General features: G+C 42.4%; 2 protein-coding genes across 2 annotated transcripts; one reads left to right on the top strand and one right to left on the bottom strand.

Annotated features, from left to right (window-relative positions):
- Nucleotides 1–2,758: 2,758 nt before the first annotated feature.
- Nucleotides 2,759–17,506, top strand: LOC140354756 (pancreatic secretory granule membrane major glycoprotein GP2-like; the record flags this gene model as incomplete). The annotated part of the gene is made up of 12 exons (XM_072439985.1): nucleotides 2,759–2,992; nucleotides 3,991–4,132; nucleotides 4,353–4,440; nucleotides 6,844–6,906; nucleotides 7,335–7,534; nucleotides 12,815–12,943; nucleotides 13,332–13,519; nucleotides 14,487–14,635; nucleotides 15,237–15,482; nucleotides 16,245–16,401; nucleotides 16,947–17,024; nucleotides 17,423–17,506. Coding segments are annotated over 11 exons (1,674 nt in total), but the record flags the coding sequence as incomplete, so codon positions are not given.
- On the bottom strand, nucleotides 8,161–11,040 carry LOC140354748 (uncharacterized). Its single transcript, XM_072439976.1, has 2 exons — nucleotides 10,950–11,040; nucleotides 8,161–9,654 (listed from the first exon to the last, which is right to left on the bottom strand). Exon 2 carries the CDS (start codon nucleotides 9,628–9,630, stop codon nucleotides 8,368–8,370), a length of 1,263 nt encoding a protein of 420 aa, XP_072296077.1. The 5' UTR covers nucleotides 9,631–9,654; nucleotides 10,950–11,040; the 3' UTR covers nucleotides 8,161–8,367.
- Nucleotides 17,507–24,124: the final 6,618 nt, after the last annotated feature.

Here is a 24,124-nt window from a genome sequence, read left to right as displayed (position 1 = left end):
TTTAAGTGTTATAACTGTGATATAGACGTGTCGGTCCATATCTAAGAGTTTAAGTGTTATAACTGTGATTTAGACGTGTCGGTCCATATCTAAGAGTTTAAGTGTTATAACTGTGATTTAGACGTGTCGGTCCATATCTAAGAGTTTAAGTGTTATAACTGTGATTTAGACGTGTCGGTCCATATCTAAGAGTTTAAGTGTTATAACTGTGATTTAGACATGTCGGTCCATATCTAAGAGTTTAAGTCTTATAACTGTGATTTAGACGAGTCGGTCCATATCTAAGAGTTTAAGTGTTATAACTGTGATTTAGACGTGTCGGTCCATATCTAAGAGTTTAAGTGTTATAACTGTGATTTAGACGTGTCGGTCCATATCTAAGAGTTTAAGTGTTATAACTGTGATTTAGACGTGTCGGTCCAAATCTAAGAGTTTAAGTGTTATAACTGTGATTTAGACGTGTCGGTCCATATCTAAGAGTTTAAGTGTTATAACTGTGATTTAGACGTGTCGGTCCATATCTAAGAGTTTAAGTGTTATAACTGTGATTTAGACGTGTCGGTCCATATCTAAGAGTTTAAGTGTTATAACTGATTTAGACGTGTCGGTCCATATCTAAGAGTTTAAGTGTTATAACTGTGATTTAGACGTGTCGGTCCATATCTAAGAGTTTAAGTGTTATAACTGTGATTTAGACGTGTCGGTCCATATCTAAGAGTTTAAGTGTTATAACTGTGATTTTGATTGCTCGTTTCACAGTTCAGTCTGACCCTGTCGCTGTGGGGCGGGGTCTATGGAGTCGCCGCTGTAAACTCGAGTGGATCCGGGCCCCGAGTGAGTGCACACGGGTCAAAATGATCTGATCCAAACATAACTCGTAACCTTCTATTATGTTATTTTATATGTTCTTTACCTCTTGTTTTCTTCAGGAGTTGTATTTGGAGGTCAGTCCTGAGACCAGCGCAGTGGACTCGATAAACGTGACTTCAGGAGCGACCGAGTTGTCCCTGAGTGGATGTAGAGACCAAGGTACATCCTTTATTGGCACCGACAATTATAGAGGATTTTAAAGTTTTGTTTTTATATAATAATAATAATAATAATAATAATAATAATAATAATAATAATATAATGATTAATAGTAAATAATAATAATAGTAAAATAGTAATAATGATAATATAATAATAATATAATGATAATAATGATGACGATAATAATAATAATAATAATGATATAATAGTAATAATTATAATATAATAATAATATAATAATAATAATAATAATGATATAGATAATAATAATAAAATAGTAATAATGATAATAATATAATAATAATAACAATAATATAATGATGGTAATAATGATGATAATAATAACAAAACAAAAAAAATTGATAACTGACAATATTGATAATTTTCCCCTCTTTATCTTTATAATATTTTTTTCTTCTCTGAATCAGTGTTAATTTGTTCATATTTTTCATAAGTAAATTGAAAGTAATCATAGATAATATATAATTTTATTTCAGCATTTTTGTCAACTACACCTCGACAAAAACAACAAAACATGAATCTCTGTAGTGGACACTGGATTTAGATTACCATTATAACTGTCAACGTTCACCTTAGATTGAAAGTGTCAATGAAAAACACCTGCAAAGGACACAGCAGGTGACTGTCTTTGGAACAAACTATTGGCAGCAACAGCAGAGATATAAAAGTCACAGTGTAAAGATGACAAAATGCAGGCTCTGTCCACACACCGCTGTAGGAGAGACTGATGTCGGATGTAAATATAATATGAAGTTATAAAGTTGTCCCTCGTGCTGCTGTGTCCAGCCGTGGTCCTGCGCCGAGGCTCCAAGGCCTGTCTGTCCGACGGCTCAGTGGGAATCTGCAGCGAGTCAAACGCCCTCAGCTCGGAGCCCTGCAACCGCTGCCACGACGGAGAGTGAGTGGAGCCTGTCAATCAAACCAATATGATTAACACGGGAAATTATGGTTAACATGGGACACTGTCGACGGGCGGTTCGTGCGTGAGGTGCTTGTCTCTGGAGCGATGCTGTTCCTTTGCCTGGAATGTTTCACAGAGCGGCTTTAAGCGTGTTTATCTCCAGGGACGTAAGCGCCAGTGGGGGCCGAGTTACAGGTCGGATCTGTGCAAGGGCTAGTCTCAAAGTCAGAATCAGAAAAGGTTTATTGGCTTCGAACAATGATCAAACAACCTATACAAGTCAAAATGAGAAACAATTTATATCTGCTATAGGATGCAATAAAAATAAACAATAAGACAAAAAAATTAAAATATTCTGTTCATTGTAAGAATGCATGTTTTTCAAGGTAAATGAATGAATGTTAAATACAGTGCAGCTTTAAGTGTAATGCTACGACCTCTTCAATTGTAATTATCATTACTAGTACTAAATACTTCTTCATAGGGTTTAATGACTGAATTTTCTACCACTACTTCTACTGCTGACATGAACATGACTATTCTACTACTTTAATTTTACTTTAGTATAATTATACAGTTTATTCCCTGTTTTAGACATAGTTGAGTTCTGAATTTGTCTAAGTTTAGTAGATTTTACTTTATGATCTGTTTACATGTGGTTTGGCCTGGTTTGGTCCTGGTTTAGTCCTGGTTTGGTCCTGGTTTAGTCCTGGTTTAGTCCTGGTTTAGTCCTGGTTTGGTCCTGGTTTAGTCCTGTTTTAAAGTAGAGATTAAAGTCATTTCATTCTCCAACTTCTTCCTCTCTTGTGTAGGTGTCAGCTGGGCTCCTGGTGCTCGGTGACTGGCTCCAGCCTTATTGATATTTCCGGGGCCCTCACCTCGATCCCGGACCGATGCGGGTACTCTCTGCTGTCCCGAGACGGTCTGCACCTGGGGGCCGTGTTCAGGGAGCGCCGCAGGAGGGACGTGAGCCTGTTAGACCACCTCGTACTCACCGTGGGGTCCACTCACATCCACATCGGACCAGGGGGGGTCAAGGTGAGGGACAAAAACAGCAATAGACTCTTCTGTGCACAACTGTGAAGGCTAACGTTAGCTCGCTGTTAGCGTCATGTGTGTTGCCCCAGACCTCAATGCAATAGGTAGGGAATTATGGATAACAAATAGACTATTTTTATTTAATCTATACCTACATTTACATATTATGGCTCCTACTTTGGAAAATTAGTTTCTCTTATTATATATATATATTATTTTCTATTATTTATGTTTGATCTGGTCTATATGGTCTATACTAGGACTAGGACACCATATTAACACCATACTATAAGTCGCACCAGCCAAAAAATGCATAATAGAGACAAAAACATATATAAGTCGCATTTTTGGGGAAATGTATTTGTTAAAATCTAAGACCAAGAACAGACATTTCATCTTGAAATGCAATTTAAAACAATAACAGATGAGAGAACACGGTGAATAGGTGTACGTATGCTAACGCTAACACCTTCAGCTACATGACGTATGCTAACGCTAACACCTTCAGCTACATGACGCACAGACAGAACTGTGGTAAGTGTCTGGTATGTTAACGTAACATATTAACAGTTATTCAGATAACTATAGCATAAAGAACATGCTAACAAGTTTACCAAAGCATCAGTTTTACCCCAAATCACTAAATCCATTGAATTCTTCTTCCTCTGTGTCACTTCTAAACAACTCCACAAACTCCAGAGGAAGAGGAAGTGCAGATTCTTCTTCTGCGTCGCTTAGAGCCTAGAGCGCCCTCTTGTGGTCATCAGTGTGAAAATAACAAAATAAGTCGCTCTGGAGTATAAGTTGGCCAAAACTATGAAATAATTTATTGAAGTCAAACCATATTTTAATTACTGCATGTTAAAACTGTGTACTGCGCTGTATAAACATGTGATAAACAGTAATGACCAGTTTTCTCATCTTCATTAATTGCATGTTCTTGTAGTGTTCTCCCCAAATCACCTTGACTACATGTTCGTGCATGTTCTCTGTTGCAGTTCAACGGTTCTGCAGTGAACGTCAGCTCTGCTCAGGCACCCGAAGGACTCGCCATCTCCAAAAGCTCCTCTGAAATCTCTGTCCTCAGCCAAGAGTTTGACCTGCACTTCGACGGACACTCAGCGCTCATCTTCCTCAGAGGTGACGTCCCAAACCAGCGATTCCCAACCTCGGGTCCCACAGCTTCACATTTTCACTAAACCGCTGGCCTTAGGGTTTAATGCAGTGAGACCGTGTGACTTTACTGGTCTCACTGCACAATCGCTTGTATAAAACTATTACCGTTATTTAGTTGCTGAGGAAACTACGCAGTGATGATACTTTGAGCTGGACGTGTGTTTGTTTTGTTTCCTCTCCTCAGGGTTAAACGTTTCCGCGGTAACGGGCCTGTGTGTTGATGCTACGACCGATCTGAACACGACAAAGTCGACTGAGCTCAGCCAAGACGGGTACGACGCCAACAGCTCTTTATCCACTAATAAATACATAAATAAATGCATACACATATACATAAATAAATAGATAAATGCATAAATACATGAATAAATAATGAGCCTATTATGTCACATTTTCTATTAATTATTTTCTGTTGAGTCAATAATCTTGATGTTCCACAGTACAGCATTAAACTTAATGAAAATAATACATATTACAACCGACTTGCACACCGTGGTAAATGATAAACGATGGATGAAGGAAGTCTACATACGACGCCGGCATTAATCAGGTTCTTGGTGTCTTAATGCATAAAAACAACAAAATGTGCTTTAAATGATCAAAATATTCTCTTTTTTTAATGTGACAACATGAATCACTCTCTGGTGATTTGCTGGTGGACCACATCATTATGCACGCGACATCAGCTGTGTCCATCTGTTCACTCTTTTTGATCAGTGGCCACATGTTGGTTGCAGTTAAACCCAGGTATAATTCCCGGAGAGGACAGAGTTCACACATTCACAGAGTTCACACATTCACAGGGTTCACACATTCACAGAGTTCACACATTCACAGATTTCACACATTCACAGGGTTCAAACATTCAGAGTTCACACCTTCACAGAGTTTACACATTCACAGAGTTCACAGGGTTCAAACATTCAGAGTTCACACATTCACAGAGTTCACACATTCACAGAGTTCACAGGGTTCACACATTCGCAGGGTTCACACATTCACAGGGTTCACACATTCGCAGGGTTCACACATTCACAGAGTTCACACATTCACAGAGTTCACAGGGTTCACACATTCACAGAGTTCACAGAGTTCACAGAGTTCACACATTCACAGGGTTCACACGGTCACAGAGTTCACACATTCACAGAGTTCACAAGTTCAAACATTCACAGAGTTCACACATTCACAGAGTTCACATTCACAGAGTTCACACATTCACAGAGTTCACACATTCAAAGAGTTCACACATTCACAGAGTTCACACATTCACAGAGTTCACACATTCAAAGAGTTCACACATTCACAGAGTTCACACATTCACAGAGTTCAAACATTCACAGAGTTCACACATTCACAGAGTCACAGAGTTCACAGGGTTCACACATTCACAGAGTTCACAGAGTTCACAGAGTTCACACATTCACAGGGTTCACACGGTCACAGAGTTCACACATTCACAGAGTTCACAAGTTCAAACATTCACAGAGTTCACACATTCACAGAGTTCACATTCACAGAGTTCACACATTCACAGAGTTCACACATTCAAAGAGTTCACACATTCACAGAGTTCACACATTCACAGAGTTCACACATTCACAGAGTTCAAACATTCACAGAGTTCACACATTCACAGAGTTCACACATTCACAGAGTCACAGAGTTCACAGGGTTCACACATTCACAGAGTTCACAGAGTTCACAGAGTTCACACATTCACAGGGTTCACACGGTCACAGAGTTCACACATTCACAGAGTTCACAAGTTCAAACATTCACAGAGTTCACACATGCACAGAGTTCACATTCACAGAGTTCACACATTCACAGAGTTCACACATTCAAAGAGTTCACACATTCACAGAGTTCACACATTCACAGAGTTCACACATTCAAAGAGTTCACACATTCACAGAGTTCACACATTCACAGAGTTCACACATTCACAGAGTTCAAACATTCACAGAGTTCACACATTCACAGAGTTCACATTCACAGAGTTCACACATTCACAGAGTTCACACATTCAAAGAGTTCACACATTCACAGAGTTCACACATTCACAGAGTTCACACATTCACAGAGTTCACACATTCAAAGAGTTCACACATTCACAGAGTTCACACATTCACAGAGTTCACATTCACAGAGTTCACACATTCACAGAGTTCACATTCACAGAGTTCACACATTCACAGGGTTCACACATTCACAGAGTTCACACATTCACAGAGTTCACACATTCACAGAGTTCACATTCACAGAGTTCACACATTCACAGAGTTCACACATTCACAGAGTTCACACATTCACAGAGTTCACATTCACAGAGTTCACACATTCACAGAGTTCACACATTCACAGAGTTCACACATTCACAGAGTTCACACATTCACAGAGTTCACACATTCACAGAGTTCACATTCACAGAGTTCACACATTCACAGAGTTCACACATTCACAGAGTTCACACATTCACAGAGTTCACATTCACAGAGTTCACACATTCACACAAACAGACCATCAGTAAAGTGTCGTGAAAAGAGCCTGGTGGCGCTGTGTGTGTGAAAAGGCCTCTTGTGAACTTCTAACAAACCATTTCTGTGGAAAAAGGCGACATATTACATTGGAAAAGGGTCAACATTGAGTTCTTTTGTTGGATGTTCTTCAAGATGTGACCAGTCCCACACGGACGTTCAGGACGACACCATCGACTGCCCAACTGCAACTCAACAGTAAGAGCGACACGCCAACACAACTGCAACTCATTATTCATTAGTCACACTGAATATTGTTTTATTCCATGTAACGCTTTCCTAGCATTATTTTTATTATTATTTATTTCAATTGTGTGTTATTCACGTTGACACGAAATCTTACAAATATCTGACCCTTTCTTGAAATTTCATGGTCCAGATTACATTTTGTTTAAATAACTTTTACATACACTGTTTTACATATGTCACAATGTTCAATTATTTAATTCATATTAATAAACTTCTACTGCTTATTAGTACAGCACGAGTACATTTTTGAACATGAATGATGATCCTGATAAGCTTTTGGTACAAAATAAATGGCATGTGGCACTAGCCTTTAACAGCACCCTTATAACCCAAAGCCTTTTAGCCTTTTCATACAAGTCTTTTCCCCCCTTTCTCAGCTGTAACCTCCTGAACAGCTCCGCATTTGCCTCGTGCCACGCCCATGTCGACCCCGCCCCCTTCGTCAGCTCGTGCACTCGGACGCTGTGCGGTTACCCCTCTGTGGACGGCCTTCAGTGCATGTTCCACCAAACCTATGAGACCCTCTGCTCACGCGCCAACGTCACTCTGCCCGACTGGAAAGCTCAGTCACAGTGTGGTAAGAAACACAAGACCAACGACTTCAGAGCTCTCCAGGGACGGCAACAATAAAGAAATACACATCTGATACACAGGAACTAAAACTAGCATCAAAATAAAGAAATACAATTCAAATCAAATATATCAATATCTAAAGAGTGAATGTGTGTTACTCTTTTAGGAGACATACAATGGCACTTTGTACATTTGTGGATGAGAAACTGCTTTTCTGAACACTGGATTTAACACAATTTAGATTTGTTAACCAATCGGTGCGAAGCATTTTTTTACCATTCCGACGTCTTTCGGCGACGGCCTTTGCAGATTTATTCAGTTGAAGAACTCAATTCAGATCTAGAGTAAGCCAGGTTCATTATTATTATTGTGGTGCTGAAAAGGTATTAAGTCATGTGGCCTTTGCTTTTTATAGAAAAGAGTTTGAAATGTTACTCATAGTTGTATTTTGATTAATCCTGACGTAAATGTTGCGTCAGAGTCTGTTACACTGGAACTGTATTGTTCCTTTACATAAATATTTAACAGGACTAATAAACACATTTCCCACAACAGAAGAGTTACAGCCAAATGTTAGCTTCGTGTGTAGCATCAAAGAGGACGATGAAAATTAAATTTAATTATCTGATTTATTGAGTATCTCACAGGCAGAAAGTGAACAGACTCAATGGAAAGGAAAGGGTGAGAGTACTGAGAGGTTACATGAGTGTGTGAAGGGAGATCTTCTGGTACATAGTGGTGCCATCTGGTGGCCTGACCGCCTCACTACATAGAGCCCAGAGTGACAGTGAAGTCTGATCGCCAGTGATTAAGTTAGTATCTTAAATAGTCCTTGAATCACATCTTTCTTCTTTTTGGTTTCCTTGTCATTTGCTGGTCGAGGTCAGTGTTGTGGCCTCTAGTGTGAGCTGCGAGTCTACTTGAAGTTGCAAAGTCCTTCCCACAGACCCCGCAGATGTGGGATTTTATTTCAAAGTGAATTTGACGATGGCTTGTCAAGCTTTGTAAAAGAGAAAATCTTTTCTCACACTGATCACAACTGTACATCTTTTCTTTACTGTGGACTACTAAGTGTTTTTTTAGATTACCAGACCATGCAAAGGTCTTGCCACAAACATCGCAGCTGTACGGCTTTTCCCCAGTGTGGATCCTCATGTGAACCTTAAGGTTTTTTGATACATAATAGGCCCTTCCGCACTGATCACAGCTGAATGGCTTCTCTCCTGTGTGAACAGCCATGTGCAGCTTCAACTCGGAATTGATTCTAAACTCTCTCCCACACAGGTCACAACTGTATGGTTTTTCACCAGTGTGGATTGTCATATGGCTTTTACAAGAGCTAATATGAGCAAATGCCCTCCCACAAACTTCACATTTGTGAGGCTTCTCTCCAGTGTGAATTTTCTCATGTGTTTTTAAGTAGGACGATGAAGTAAATTTCTTCCCACACTGGTCACAGCTGTATGGTTTTTCTCCTGTGTGGGTTTTGTAGTGTCGGGAGAGGGAGTCTGATTCCTTGAAAGACTTATCACACTGGTCACATCTATATAATCTCTCATCTCTGTGGAGGCTCTGGTGACGTAAAAGCTTGGCTTTAAATTTAAAAGTTTTACTGCACTGATCACACGCAAATGGCCTCTCCTCAGAATGGATGACTTTATGCATTTTGAGAGAAACAATTGTTGTGAATGTCTTCAGACACTGATCACATCTGAATGGCCTTTCCCCAGTGTGGATTCTCATGTGACTCTCGAGGTTGTTTTTTGAAGTGTATTCCTTTCCACACTGGTCACAGCTGAACCGTTTTATGCCAGTGTGGATTAGCAAGTGCCGCCGATAATTTGCAACTTGAGAGAATTCTGACCCACACTGGTCACAGCTGTATGGTTTTTCTCCTGTGTGGATCCGAATGTGACTAGAGAGATGGGCTGGAATTTTAAAGGCCTTATCACACTGGTCACATTTGTACGGTCGTTCATCACTGTGGGTTCTCTGGTGAGTGATAAGACCACTTTTGAAACTAAAAGTCTTCCCACAGTTGTCACAGGAAAAGGGCTTCTTGCGGTGAGTTTTTGAGCGAGAGTCACTGGAGTGCTCCATAGTAGTCGATAAGGTGACTGAGATCTGGAACAGACAAACAGAAAGATGTAAAGTAAGGAAACAAAGAAACAAAAAACAGCAACAGTCCAAATCAGACATGAGCTGGGAATTGAAGTCATGGGTTAGGGTCACTCAAATGAGGTCACTCAACATTCTGAAGTCATGATCAGTAGATCACAAGCTCAAATCTCTGGACAGTCACACTGGGTACTGAAACCAGTCCAGTAAGAATCATTTTACTATTGCAACAGAGTGTGCAAGATGAAAAGGATTTTAAAATTTCTACAATATTTTATTACTGCAGCAAAAAAATAGTTTTTTTTTTTTTTTGCTTTGACACAATGCAGGGCTCAGATTAAGGATTTTCACTTGTTTTGCGGCGCTGCTAAACAATACGTAATTTTTTTCGAATTTGTATAGCAATTTGATAATTGCATAGCAAAACACAAAAGTGACTAACAATCAATATTTTCCATTGATGCAACAAGATTATTTATTTCAAATGTATTTGTAAACATTCTATTAAAAAAAAAGAAAAGAAAACTTGCAAATAAAATTATTTGTTGAACAATTTAATTAACACCAAGTCAGATTGCCTTATTTACAACTTTCTTCCATATCATCATCATCAACATCATCAGATGACTATTTGCATGAGTCTCATTTACATATTAATTGTCTTTAAACTCACAAGTTACATATCACCACCAGAGTCGTCATGACGATCAGCTGTTTGTATCAGAATAACTTCTCTTACACAACATTTCTTGTCCTGGACATGAGTGAGTTTGACCCCTTTGAAGTCCACATCCTCGGGGTGAAAACGGGAGCGCGCGCGGAGGCGACGAGGGGTTTTGACGAGCGCCGCGTCTCGCTGATCTCACGACAATAACTACATGTTACACAATAACTATGTGTAACACATAACTATGTGAGATTAGCGAGACGCAGCGCTCGTAAAGCGCCTCATTGCCTCCGCAGTGTGGTTCCCTTCATTACATTAAGCACACACATGGATCTTATATTCAGCCTGGACAAAGCCACATCTCTTCTCAGTGATCTGCGCTGACCTTTATTGCAATGATGACACAAAAACACTTAGGAGGTTGTATACTTTCATGGTTATACATCGATACAAATGATAAATCCTATGCTTTAGTTATATTTTATTCTATCACTTCCTTAAACCCACATCCGGTCGGTGAAACGTCCCACGCGGAGGATATTATAAATACAGGCTCTATAAAGTATTTGGAGCACACTTTAATCTGTTCAATGTTATTTGCCAGGATCTTGTTTAGCATGAGTAAAAGACTTACCGAGGCCGATCAGCCGCAGAGCAGGAGCTGGTGTGTTGTAGATAAAGACACGTGCGTGTGTGTGTGACCGACCGAGCACATCCGTGTCGAGTTTCCGGTTCAGTTCTATTGGTTAAACCAGAAACCGGAAGCGGCAGCAGAATGTATTACAATACCGTTTTTTCTACGCTCTCATTGGACACGCTCATCCAGGCGGGGCGGAGCTAAACATGGACGTGCCTATCACGTTGTCACGTCATGAGTCACGTACATGTCCAGTGGGATTCGTCTTTGGAATGTATAATACTTCGCATTGATTCCAACTTTAGATTAAAATGTGAACATATCATTTATGGTTTCCGTGACACAAATGTGGACTGTAATAAGAAAATGGCAATTAATTTAATTATTTTATTTGGCAAATTCTACATTCATAAAAGTACATTTTCGTCATCAGTTGCCCTTTTCCCCTTGTTCTTATTAAACAAATTGAAACATTCTTGCTCACCGTACTTACTTGATGTATAAAATGTAACTGTTTAAGCTTTATATGCCCCCCCCCTTCAACAACAACAATTCAAACAAAACAATGAATACGCCCTTATTGATACAATGAAGAATACAATCAATTTTATGCAGTAAGAATATTACTGTGTGTTAGGCGCGTGCAGCAGACTCAACCCAACATTCAAAAGTAAAAAAAACAGTGACAAGTTCCATTACATTTTGATCAAAGGGCGGCAGTTACACACATGCAAACGCTGCTTTCTGCACTGCCCGACTCTAAAATAAAAAAGGAGTTTGGCGCTGCTGTAAGATAGAGGCTCATGAGCTCTTGCAGGTTCAGCTCAGTGAACTCTCTCCAAAGAGCTTTCCCCTCCTCCACTCTTTTACTGACCAGTCTGAGAGGAGCCACATGACGTTCCCATCACATCACACCCATGAACAGCATCTCTTTCCCTCGGGCTCGACTGAAAACATCTCGTATCTAAGACAGTCGAGCAGACTTCTGACTGCGCACGATCCGCACGTTCAACCATGATAACTTGGACGCGGATGCGACCTTGGTGGTGGTGATCAGAGGCACAGTATGCACGGATTGGCAGTCATGTTTGCGTCAGTCCACCCCAGGGCAGCTGCGACAACAATCGCAGTTTCAATGAGAAGGAAGTGAATGAACTATGCGTGAAATTGTAAAGCGACTTTGAGCGTCTGGATAATTGGCTGCGTAAGACCATCGAATAACTGTCGGCATCTGAGGGAACGCCCACAAACGGACCTCTGTGGGGCGATTCATTCATTTCAATGTAGAAGAGCTGCTCTGTCCCGCACGGCTCAACAACTACAAGAACAAACACGGACGTTAAGAGTTATGTATCGTGCCAAATACACATACCAAGAAAAGAATAAGTGATCCGACGGCCCAAATTTGTATAGATATCAAAGCATGCTATCCAGTACCGCGATGCTAGCGGCGCCTGCTGTATTTTACCCCTACAAAACAATACTTTTACTTCTCAATTGTGATGCAACTCGAATTCGCTTAAAACACACATATATTACCAGAAAATGTATTAACGAAGTGCGTTTCCCATTGAATCGACGGACAATTTACTTCCCCATAATGACGCACTGCCAGTAACTTTTAGCGTTATTAATATCCAGAGCCTTGTATATTTGGAATGCATAATAATAATGGCTTAGATGTACAGTATATTGTTCTTGAGATTCTGCCTAAGTAGATTGTGTTTCGCTCATGGACACAAACAAACCACGAATTGGCTTCAAACGGTCAAATTTAGCGTGAAAAGACTTTACGGACCGTTCATATTTGGCCCCTGGACCTCTGTGGGAGAGTGATTTTCTGTTCTGTGTTTCTGTTTCAGTGGGAAAACGCGGCCTGTGCCTGGACACTTACTGCAGTGAGCATGAGTTCTGTGGAGTCGACCAGAACCAAGAAACCTGCCTCTGCCGCGCCATTTTTGCAGAAAAATACAAATCCAACAAGTCTTTCGGTGAGAACAAAATGGCTGCCGTATCTTCGATCTCAACTTGTTGTGTCCAAAATATTCTTGTTATATTTCTACTTGTGGTTTTGATCTTGGTTAGTTCTGGGTCGGACCGTGTTTAGTCTGGTTCTAATAAAATGTTTCCTTCTTAGTTGTTATGCTCATTTTAGTCCAATAAAGACTGAAATGTTTCGTAAACTGGCACTTAGTCCAGATCCAGGTTAAAATATGAAACCAGAACCTCCAAACCGGGTCCAAACCAGAACAAAATTACGAATAATCCGACGCTAATATGGGACTGAACCATGTCTAAATCCCGTCCGAACAAAAGAAAACTCCTGATTACCACAACTGCACAACTTACATACTGTACCTGCTTGATTTACGTCTCCAGGTGAGCTGACGGTGTGCGGCGATAACTCCGCCTCCGTGAGTCTGATTGGGTGTCTCCTGCACGAGAAGGGGGTCAAATATTCTGAACTCCACCTGAACGACGTGAGCTGCAGAGGCCACATGGACCCGCGGACTCACATGGTCAAGTTCGGGTTCGACAGCGTCAACTCCTGCGGGACAAATGTTACGGTCAGTGGCGACGAACGTCAACGCGGCGTGTTTTGTCTCGCCAGCAGCGGCTCTACTCCGAGCTCCTCCCGCGTGACTGAGCTCGTTTCGATGGCTTGTGTCCGCGATCGTGTCCTCTCGCTCATCGCCCAAAGCTCATGAGGTGAGGGCGGGAACGTAGACCATGTCCTCGGATCTGGAGCTGCTGGTTTTAATCCCAGCTGCTTCACACTCGGCTGAAAACCGTCCCGGGACAAACTGAAGGTCCTGGTTTGATGACGCCAGCGGCACAACTCATTTATAATCCTTTTTTGTCAGACAATGGTTTGACGGTTGATTAGTGTTCAATGGTGAAAAGTCTTGAGAAAAAATGGATGTATAGCTTTGTCTGAATTTGAGTTGTTTTGACAAGTTTGGCTTTAATTACGCACATGGTTCAGACAGAAGAGAACTTGTAAATACAGTGATCCCTCGTTTATCGCGGGGGTTACGTTCCAAGAAGAACCCGCGGGAGTCGAAATCCGCGAAGTAGAAACCTTTATTTTTTTACAGTTATTATACAATGAAATACTCCATAAAACATTGAAGCTCACACGCGCCGCTCTCACCGGCTTCGCAAACTTCAATTTGGCAAGCGGTTTTACGTACGTGTACATATTAATCCATAACGTTATTGACACACAGGTAGAGAAGACGCGGAGAGACTGTTTAGACAATCAGAATGTAGAACACAATGCATGATGCAAATCCGCGAAGCAGCGAGACCGTGAAAAGTGAACCGCGTTATAGCAAGGGATCACTGTACAAAGTAAATGTACTTTTTCTTACTCCATTGGCAAATAATTTGTGTTTGAATGAGAAGTGAGTCCATAAAGTCATCTAGTTAGTTCACCTCAAATTCAGATTCATAATACTGACCGTATCTGGATCTCTTTGCAGCGTGAATGTTACACACTGTGGCTTTAACTGTGGTGAACGTGTGTGGCAGACCCAGGACAGTCAGGTGGTCTTCAAGAACTCGATCCGGATGAAGAACCAGACCGGGATGGTGACGCGCCACGACCAGTTCACCGTGGACTTCTCCTGTTACTACAGCCAACCGGAGCTCAGGACCGTGGCCCTCCGCATCAGGGACAGGTCAGGCCCCCGCGAGCAGACAATTCACTTCTTCTTCATACACAGAGAAAACGTTTGAGAGCTGCTCAGGGCTAATCAGCTCTGTGCCGAGTTATGAGCATGAGATCTGTACCGTATTTTCCGCACTATAAGGCTCACTGGATTATAAGGCGCACTGTCAATGAATGGTCTATGTACAGATTTAATTTGAGAAAATTTAAGGCTTTTAAGTGCGCCTTATAGTGCAGGAAATATGGTAATTTTATTTCTGAAACATTATATTTGTGAGATTTACAAATACAAACTAAACTAAAACAAATAATTAAATCTTATGACTAAGTAAGTAATAACACGTTTATTTTCAATGTTATAGTTCAGTTTGCTGTTTTATTTATGGAATAACTCTCTCGCTCATCTACTCTAAATAAACCAAATTCTACTAATTAAATGAATCTATAAATTGGTGCAAGAGAAATCGACTTATTTTTAAATATCAAAATGGGGAAATTGTAATATTGTCACAGCAAAGTACAAAAAAGGCCAATAAATACATTAGAATTCACATTAAAAATTATAATATTTAACTAAAACTCTATATAATACTTGTTTTCTCCGTGTGCAGTTCGGTGGTGCAGAAGATCGTGTCCGGAGCCTGGTCCTACAACCTGAGCATGAAGTCTTACCTGGACTGGGCTCGGACTCGGCCCATTCTGCCTGAGACCGAGCTGCAACTGGACCAGACCATCTGGGTCCAGCTCGACACCTCAGGTCTGGACCACAGCCTCATCACCCTGGTAACAGACTCCTGCTGGGCCACGAGTAACTCACAGTCCGACAGCACGCCCAAATACGAGCTGGTGCAACACGGGTGAGGCGCTGCTACACGTCTACAGACAGTCCTGGTTTAGTCCTGGTTTAGTCCCGGTTTAGTCCTGGTTTAGTCCTGGTTTAGTCACGGTTTAGTCCTGGTTTAGTCCTGGTTTAGTCCCGGTTTAGTCCTGGTTTAGTCCTGGTTTAGTCCTGGTTTAGTCACGGTTTAGTCCTGGTTTAGTCCTGGTTTAGTCCTGGTTTAGTCATGGTTTAGTCCTGGTGTAGAGCTGGTTTAGTCCTGGTTTAGTCCTGGTGTAGAGCTGGATAAGTCCTGGTTTAGTCCTGGTGTAGAGCTGGTTTAGTCCTGGTTTAGTTCTGGTTTAGTCCTGGTGTAGAGCTGGTTTAGTCCTGGTTTAGTCCTGGTGTAGAGCTGGATTAGTCCTGGTTTAGTCCTGGTGTAGAGCTGGTTTAGTCCTGGTTTAGTCCTGGTGTAGAGCTGGATAAGTCCTGGTTTAGTCCTGGTGTAGAGCTGGTTTAGTTCTGGTTTAGTCCTGGTGTAGAGCTGGATAAGTCCTGGTTTAGTCCTGGTGTAGAGCTGGTTTAGACCTAGTTTAGATGTAGTTTAGACTATTATGTCAAAATATAAATCAGATTTTACGACAGTTACACGTACAATCTTCTTGAGTAGTATTTTTCCTTACTATGGTTTTACTTTATTTAACAGACCACACACGTCTTGAATCGTATTATTTGGAAGTAACTTTGAAACTGCAGCTGGAAAAGAACATTTACAGTGTGTTGTGCCTCTCGTGTTCCTCAGATGTGCCAACCCCAAGGACAAGACGGTGAAGGTGGAGGGAAACGGTCACGGCGTCTCCAACTTCTTCTCCTTCAACATGTTCCAGTTCACGGGGAGCTCGGACCTGTTCCTCCACTGCAAAGTCGTCCTGTGCAGCCAGAGGAACTCCTGTGTCCCGGTACAGACACACACGCTGGTTATGCAAGAGAAAGTGACAGAATATAAAATCACCTAATATTTGGCCTTCAGAGTACAACCAGATCTAAACCTGGAGCTTTTCAGGTCTATAATGGGATTAAGCCTGGTCTAAAATAATACTAAACAAACACAGTCTAAAACAGGACTAAACCACGAATAAGGATGTTCTAAATGATAATGAAAGAAAATGACGACAAAAATATTTATTGAAGGCCAAATTAGACCTCCTGGAGGGCCATGTTTAGCCCGCGGGCCCTACTTTGTGCACAGATGGCCTTGAATGTTACACAGTATGGAAATAAACATGTTTTTATTATTTTTATTTAATTACAAGTGTTTCCATGGCAGAAAACAAAGAAACATGAACTTGAAAAGCATGTTTCTGTGAGCGGAGTTAAAGCCATACTGTGGGACATGTTGAGATGAGTCGAGGGGAAAGTTACTTAGTGCATCTTTACGTTGTAAACTGCAGGTGTCACGACATCAGCGACGGTAAAAACAATGATTTTAAATGTGTGTTTGCAGACGTGTGGATCCAGACGCCGCAGGTCCGTTTATGACGACCCAAACCCGGCCCTCATCTCTCTGTCCTGGGAGAACTAGGTAAGAACGGCCCCTAAGAACGGCCCCCTCAACTCTCTGTCCTGGGAGAGCTAGGTAAGAACGGCCCCTAAGAACGGCCCCCTCGTATCTCTGTCCCGGGAGAGCTAGGTAAGAACGGCCCCTAAGAACGGCCCCCTGATCTCTCTGTCCCGGGAGAGCTAGGTAAGAACGGCCCCTAAGAACGGCCCCCTCATCGCTCTGTCCCGGGAGAGCTAGGTAAGAACGGCCCCCTCATCTCTCTGTCCTGGCAGAGCCAGGTAAGAACGGCCCCTAAGAACGGCCCCCTCATCTCTCTGTCCCGGCCCCCTCATCAATAATGACCCAAGAGCGGATTGCACTTCACTACATCAATTTGAACACGTTTCATCGTATTATTAACGGCGTTGATGTCTCCTCAGGTCGTTTCCGCGGCAACAGCGGTGAAGCTCGACCTCGGGACCAACGGCCGAACGAACCTCAGTTTATATCTATTATATGTTTGTTCCGTTCGGCTTTATAATTAAACGAATCACAGGAAAGTGCTGCCGGTAGATTTAGGGAGATTGACAAAGATCCACACTTTGGTCAGTAAATCCCAAATCGAGCAGAAAGTTGAGAAAGAAAATGGTGATGGGAGTGTTTTGATCCAGAAATATAACACGTATAAAGTGTTTTGAATCAGTTTATCATTTTACTTTGGCCCAGGTCGACATTTGCAATCTTAGTGCGTTTAAAGGTGAATAAATGAGCAAAATAATGACAGAAATAAGTACTTTTATACATTAGTACAATCAAGTGAGTTTGCATTGGAAAGAAGGTGTTGATAGAAGAGTGACATTTTAATATATTTGATTAACTATCTATTTGTTTCCTTTTGAATTAGAAAAATGTCATGTACTTTGCAAATTCAGCGAAAGTGGAACGAGTACGACAGCGTTTCAGTTTGGATTCATACGACGATCGATGAGGCAGATAAATAATGTCATTAATGTTATTTCAAAATGCAACAAAAGTCTGTTTTAGGAATATGAAGGCGCTTTTTTGTCATGTATTTTTGTTCTGATTCTGTCATAAAAAGGGGAGTAATAAAAAGAGTGTGATTAAGAAACAACTGTGTGGACTTAAAATGTATGTATGTATTTATTATTATTAGGCCCGAGCGCCACAAGCTGGCGAGAGGCCTATTAGTCCCGTAAGGCCGTGCAAAGCACGGCTACGAAATTGAACGCGAAGCGCTCGCCCACTTCCAAACACTCACTAACGCACTCCTCCACTCATGCACGCCCCGTGCATACTAATTAGTAGTGGGAAAATGTAACATTACCGTTGTAAACGGGCGAAGCCCGTTCAAAAGTGCGCACTAAACGAGCACTTGACATTGGGATGACGACCGCGAAAGCACTCATTTGCGCTAAGTAGCTCACGAATACGTTCCCCATCTCTTGCATGTTCCGTGCATATAAACATGTAATGTAAAAATGTAACATTATTACTGTATAGAGGGCCAAAAACACAAAGTGGGCGGAGCCCACTCAAAATTAACGAAAGTACCCGTCAGTGACCAGGGACCCACACCATGAGGTAGGAAAGCGTGAGCGCTTTCCGAAAATGTATAGTTTATGATATTTGAAAAATGGGAAACATTGTTTTCGCATCGGAATATTCTTCTTCTTCTTCTCGTGACCAACCCTCCTATTTTTCACCCAGTGAACATTGACGAAAAGTCACAAAGATTTGCACACCTCTAAAAATCGTGCCTCTCTACATTCTGGCTATTTCGCTTTTCTAAAACAAAGAAAATTGGCGCGTCAGCGCCCCCAAATGTACCAAAAATGCATTGAGAGATGGGAAATGACCCAAAAAAAATCTGATGGTAGAATCATGAAATTTGGCGCAGAGGTAGATGGTGACAAGAGAAGTAAAAAATATTACTACGGCAACACCGTCCGCCCAACCAAATGTCGTCCATATTGCTTCAAAAATGGCCAAGCATGACTCGGGAGTTTTTCCAAACATCGTACTTTTACGAACTCCTCCCAGGGCGTTGGCTCTAAAAAGCTGAAATTTGGTGAAAATGCTACTGAGGAGTGGGACATCAAAAGTTATTCAAATTACATTGATACCTGTCACGGTCTCTGAGCGGCGAAGCCGCAAACTGTAGCTAGAATTTCAGAAATCTCCCAAATTTAACATTTCTGCCGTTTGCGCAGATAAAGTCCGAATTGCGTCAAATTAGAATCAGTTGTTAAACTCTTTGCCCTAAACCTACTTGAAGTTAAATGAATTAATTTGGCACCACAGCGCCCCCAACAGATTTTATATGGAGGTTAAATGTTTAGTTTTGCAAAATTATATATATAATTTGACACACAACTCAATTTTAGCATCCCCATCAAAAAAGTCATCGAGACCCATGTCATAATTGTTACGGCGTTGCCGTAGCGATGACCAAAACCTCTCACGTTATTCCAATGAGGAAGTCGCCAGAACATGTTTACACTTTGGACTTTCACAAACTCCTCCCAGGGCGTTAGCCCTATTAACCTGAAATTTGGTGAGACTCATCTTCAGGGGTGGACCATCAAAATGTATCCACATTTTTATTCAAAAAGTCACGGTCTCTGTGCGGCAAAGCCGCACATTTTGCCAAGAATTCCCAATATAATTGCTTTTTGATGGTAAAACAAAGGGAAGAAGATGTGACAGCGTCACAGATTCAGCAGTAGGCGTAATAAAAGGACCATTTGGGCGCGTTAGCGCCCCCTCCTCTTACGGCGTGGCGGCGGCGGCGTGGCAAGGGCCGATCATTGCCGCTTGCGGCTTTAATTATTATTATTATTATTATTATTATTTTAGAGGTTACAGAGATTAAAAAAATTAAATAAAACACATTTTTCAGTCCATTACAACTTTCACTTTTTGCTCTAAACTTAAACAAGACATTCAGGCACAATTAAGCATATTTCCAGTAGATTATCATACATTATTTAATCGTTTATTGAGACATTTGGAAGAGGCAATATTTACGTTGTTTCATCTTTAATTGTTATTGTGAAGGTTAAAAAAAGCCCAGTCTCTACTACTTTATGCAAATATGAAATGTCCCTTTAGGGCCACACTACACGCTCTGACATAGAAGCCACTGTTGAGCCAAACGTTGTACTCACATAAGAGTAAAGTTACTTCAAAATGATATTACTCAAGTACAAAGCAGTGGTACAAGAGTAAATATAAGAGTAACATCTGATTTATAGTTAGAGGTTTATGAAATTGGAAGTATAAAATATCATATAATACAAAAAGGCTGGTATTGGTAAACGAGAAAAACAAAATCTTATCTGAAGGAGCAAGAAACTCTAATGTTCAGATCATTTAATATTGTCAACATAAAGCTTTTGTCGCTTGTGGATTTACTCACGATGAAAAGAGAAACACTTTTACACAAGAGAAAGTTACTTCAATAAAATATTAAGAGTAAAACTGTAGTGTCAAAGGTTACTCCAAGGACAATTTCTTGAAACGGTTTCTCATGCAACACTCCAAATGTAACGGCTTAAATGTAACAGCCTAAATGTAACAGCTTGAATGTAACAGAGTAAAGGTAACGGCTTAAATATAACAGAGTAAAGGTAACGGCTTAAATGTAACGGCTTAAATGTAACGGCGTGAAAGTACCCGAGAAAAGGTAACGGCGTAAATTAAACCGAATAACTGTAACAGAGTAAAGGAATTGGCATAAATGTAACTGCCTAAATTCAACCGAGTAACAGGGTAACGGTGACGGTATAAATGTAACGGCGTAGCAGAGTAAATGTAACCGAGTGCTACTCACCTCTCAGTTATAAATAATGTTTCACAGATGTAATTAGTTTTATTACACATTTGATTGCGCCACAGATTAAAGGGACAATGTTACATTATCAAACAAAACAAAGGGAAAAGAGGTTCATTTCAGTAAAACACAGTCCTCCAGCAGCCGTCATTTCAACATAAGCTATACATGATGCTAATTTACAGTCACAAAATAAAGCCATGTGTCCAGAGGAGCAGTGTGGCACGAGTCACTGTAGGAGAGTTATTCACACAGAGTAAAATACTATTTAGATTTGTGAAATACTAGCCTCAAATATGTGAAGCATAAACCCTTTCTATGTTCATTTTTTTCTACCCCTTTGGAAGTGTTTTTTTTTAAAATACATTAAAAATGGTTAGAATGACACACAGAACATCACTCTTCATTTTTTTTGTAATTTGGACCATTTCATATTAATTTATTACCAAATTAGTACAAAAAACAACTCAAATCAACGTATTCAGCATTATTATTAAAGCGTAGACAGACAAGAGGAGTGGTGAGGTTCAGAATTATACTTCCTGGTTGGACACGATTTCATAACCGTTACCTAGCAACCATACTGTAAAAAAGGGCCAAAACTTGTTCAAGTAAAGATTTAAGTTGTAAGAAACATTTTTGTCACAAACTGCCACTTGACTGACGCAGATTATTAGATGTGTATGATTTTTGTAACAACTTTTATACTAATAAATAAATCAATTATTGGAAAAAACATGTACTATGTAAAGAAAATTGTGACATTCCGCCGTATTTAACGAACTGCATCAACATTTTCAATTTAATTTTGCCTTATAAAAATCAAATAACATCGCTTTCAAAAGTTTTCTAAACATAAAATACAGACTTTTAATCATGGCCATTTATGACACAATGACATTCATTCTTGCCCATGAACATGAATGATGATCCTGATAAGCTTTTGGTACAAAATAAATGGCATGTGGCACTAGCCTTTAACAGCACCCTTATAACCCAAAGCCTTTTAGCCTTTTCATACAAGTCTTTTCCCCCTTTCTCAGCTGTAACCTCCTGAATAGCTCCGCATTTGCCTCATGCCACGCCCATGTCGACCCCGCCCCCTTCGTCAGCTCGTGCACTCGGACGCTGTGCGGTTACCCCTCTGTGGACGGCTTTCAGTGCATCCATCCATCCATCCATTTTCTGCCGCTTTATCCAGGGCCGGGTCGCGGGGGCAGCAGTCTGAGCAGGGACTCCCAGACTTCCTCCTCCCCAGACACTTCCTCAAACTCCTCCGGGGGGATCCCGAGGCGTTCCCAGGCCAGCCAAGAGACATAGTCTCTCCAGCGTGTCCTGGGTCTTCCCCGGGGCCTCTTCCCGGTGGGACATGCCTGAAACACCTCCCGAGGGAGGCGCCCAGGAGGCATCCGAAACAGATGCCCGAGCCACCTCAGCTGGCTCCTCTCGACGTGGAGGAGCAGCGGCTCTACTCCGAGCTCCCCCCGTGTGGCCGAGCTCCTCACCTTATCTCTAAGGGAGCGCCCAGCCACACGGCGGAGGAAACTCATTTCGACCGCTTGTATCCGCAATCTTTTCCTTTCGGTCACTACCCAAAGCTCATGACCATAGGTGAGGGTAGGAACGTAGACCGACCGGTGAATCGAGAGCTTTGCCTTTCGGCTCAGCTCCCTCTTTACCACAACGGTCCGATGCAGCGACTGCATCACTGCAGCCGCTGCACCGATCCGTCTGTCGATCTCACGCTCCATCCTTCCCTCACTCGTGAACAAGACCCCGAGATACTTGAACTCCTCCACTTGGGGCAAGGACACCCCACGCACCTGGAGAGGGCAAGCCACCTTTTTCCGGTCGAGAACCATGGCCTCGGATTTGGAGGTGCTGATTCTCATCCCAGCCGCTTCACACTCGGCTGCAAACCGTCCCAGTGCATGTTGCAGGTCCGGGTTTGATGGAGCCATCAGGACAACATCGTCTGCAAACAGCAGAGATGAGATCCTGTGGTCCCCAAACCGGACACCCTCCGACCCCTGACTGCGCCTAGAAATTCTGTCGATAAAAATTATGAACAGAACCGGTGACACAGGGCAGCCCTGGCGGAGTCCAACATGCACTGGGAACAGGTCTGACTTACTGCCGGCGATGCGAACACAGCTCCTGCTCCGGTCATACAGGGACCGGACAGCCCTGAGCAAAGGGCCCCGGACCCCGTACTCCCGGAGCACCCCCCAAAGGACACCCCGAGGGACACGGTCGAAAGCCTTCTCCAGATCCACAAAGCACATGTGGACTGGTTGGGCAAACTCCCATGAGCCCTCGAGCACCCGATGGAGGGTATAGAGCTGGTCCAGTGTTCCACGACCGGGACGAAAACCACTCTGCTCCTCCTGAATCCAAGGTTCGACTATCGGTCGGATTCTCCTCTCCAGTACCTTGGAATAGACCTTACCCGGGAGGCTGAGGAGTGTGATCCCTCTGTAGTTGGAACACACCCTCCGGTCCCACTTCTTGAACAGAGGGACCACCAGCCCGGTCTGCCAGTCCAGAGGCACGGTCCCCGAACGCCACGCAATGTTGCAGAGACGTGTCAACCAAGACAGTCCTACAACATCCAGATACTTTAGGTACTCAGGGCTGATCTCATCCACCCCCGGAGCCCTGCCACCGAGGAGTTTGCGAACAACCTCAGTGACTTCAGCTTGGGTGATGGATGAGCCAGCCTCCGAGTCCCCGGTCTCTACTTCCTCTTCGGAAGACGTGACTGAGGGATTAAGGAGATCCTCAAAGTATTCCTTCCACCGTCCGACGACATCCCCAGTCGAGGTCAGCAGGCCTAAACCCGCACCGTAAACGGTGTTGGTGAGACACTGCTTCCCCCTCCTGAGGCGCCGGACGGTTTGCCAGAATTTCTTTGGTGCCGACCTATAGTCCTCCTCCATGGCCTCCCCGAACTCCTCCCAGGCCCAGGTTTTTGCCTCTGCGACAGCACGAGCCGCAGCTCGCTTGGCCTGCCGATACCCGTCGATGACCTCCGGAGACCTACAAGCCAGAGTGGCCTGATAGGCCTCCTTCTTCAGTCTGACGGCATCCCTTACTTCCGGTGTCCACCACCGGGTTCGGGGGTTGCCGCCACGACAGGCACCGGAGACCTTGTGACCACAACTCCGAGCAGCCGCATCAACAATGGAGGCGGAGAACATGGTCCACTCGGACTCAATGTCCCCAACCTCCCCCGGGACATGGGAGAAGCTCTCCCGGAGGTGCGAGTTGAATACCCTACTGACAGAGG

This window comes from Eucyclogobius newberryi, unplaced genomic scaffold (assembly GCF_026437365.1).
Source record: "Eucyclogobius newberryi isolate DKJ021-1_F unplaced genomic scaffold, fEucNew1.0.hap1 SCAF_11, whole genome shotgun sequence".
NCBI classification, from domain to species: Eukaryota; Metazoa; Chordata; class Actinopteri; order Gobiiformes; family Gobiidae; genus Eucyclogobius; species Eucyclogobius newberryi.
Note: the sequence above shows the minus strand (reverse complement) of the source record. Positions and strands in the feature narration are given on the sequence as shown.

What these genes read in the sequence shown, in the direction of transcription:
- LOC140354748 (XM_072439976.1), bottom strand. Translation starts at nt 9,630, where the DNA reads ATGGAGCACTCCAGTGACTCTCGCTCAAAAACTCACCGCAAGAAGCCC.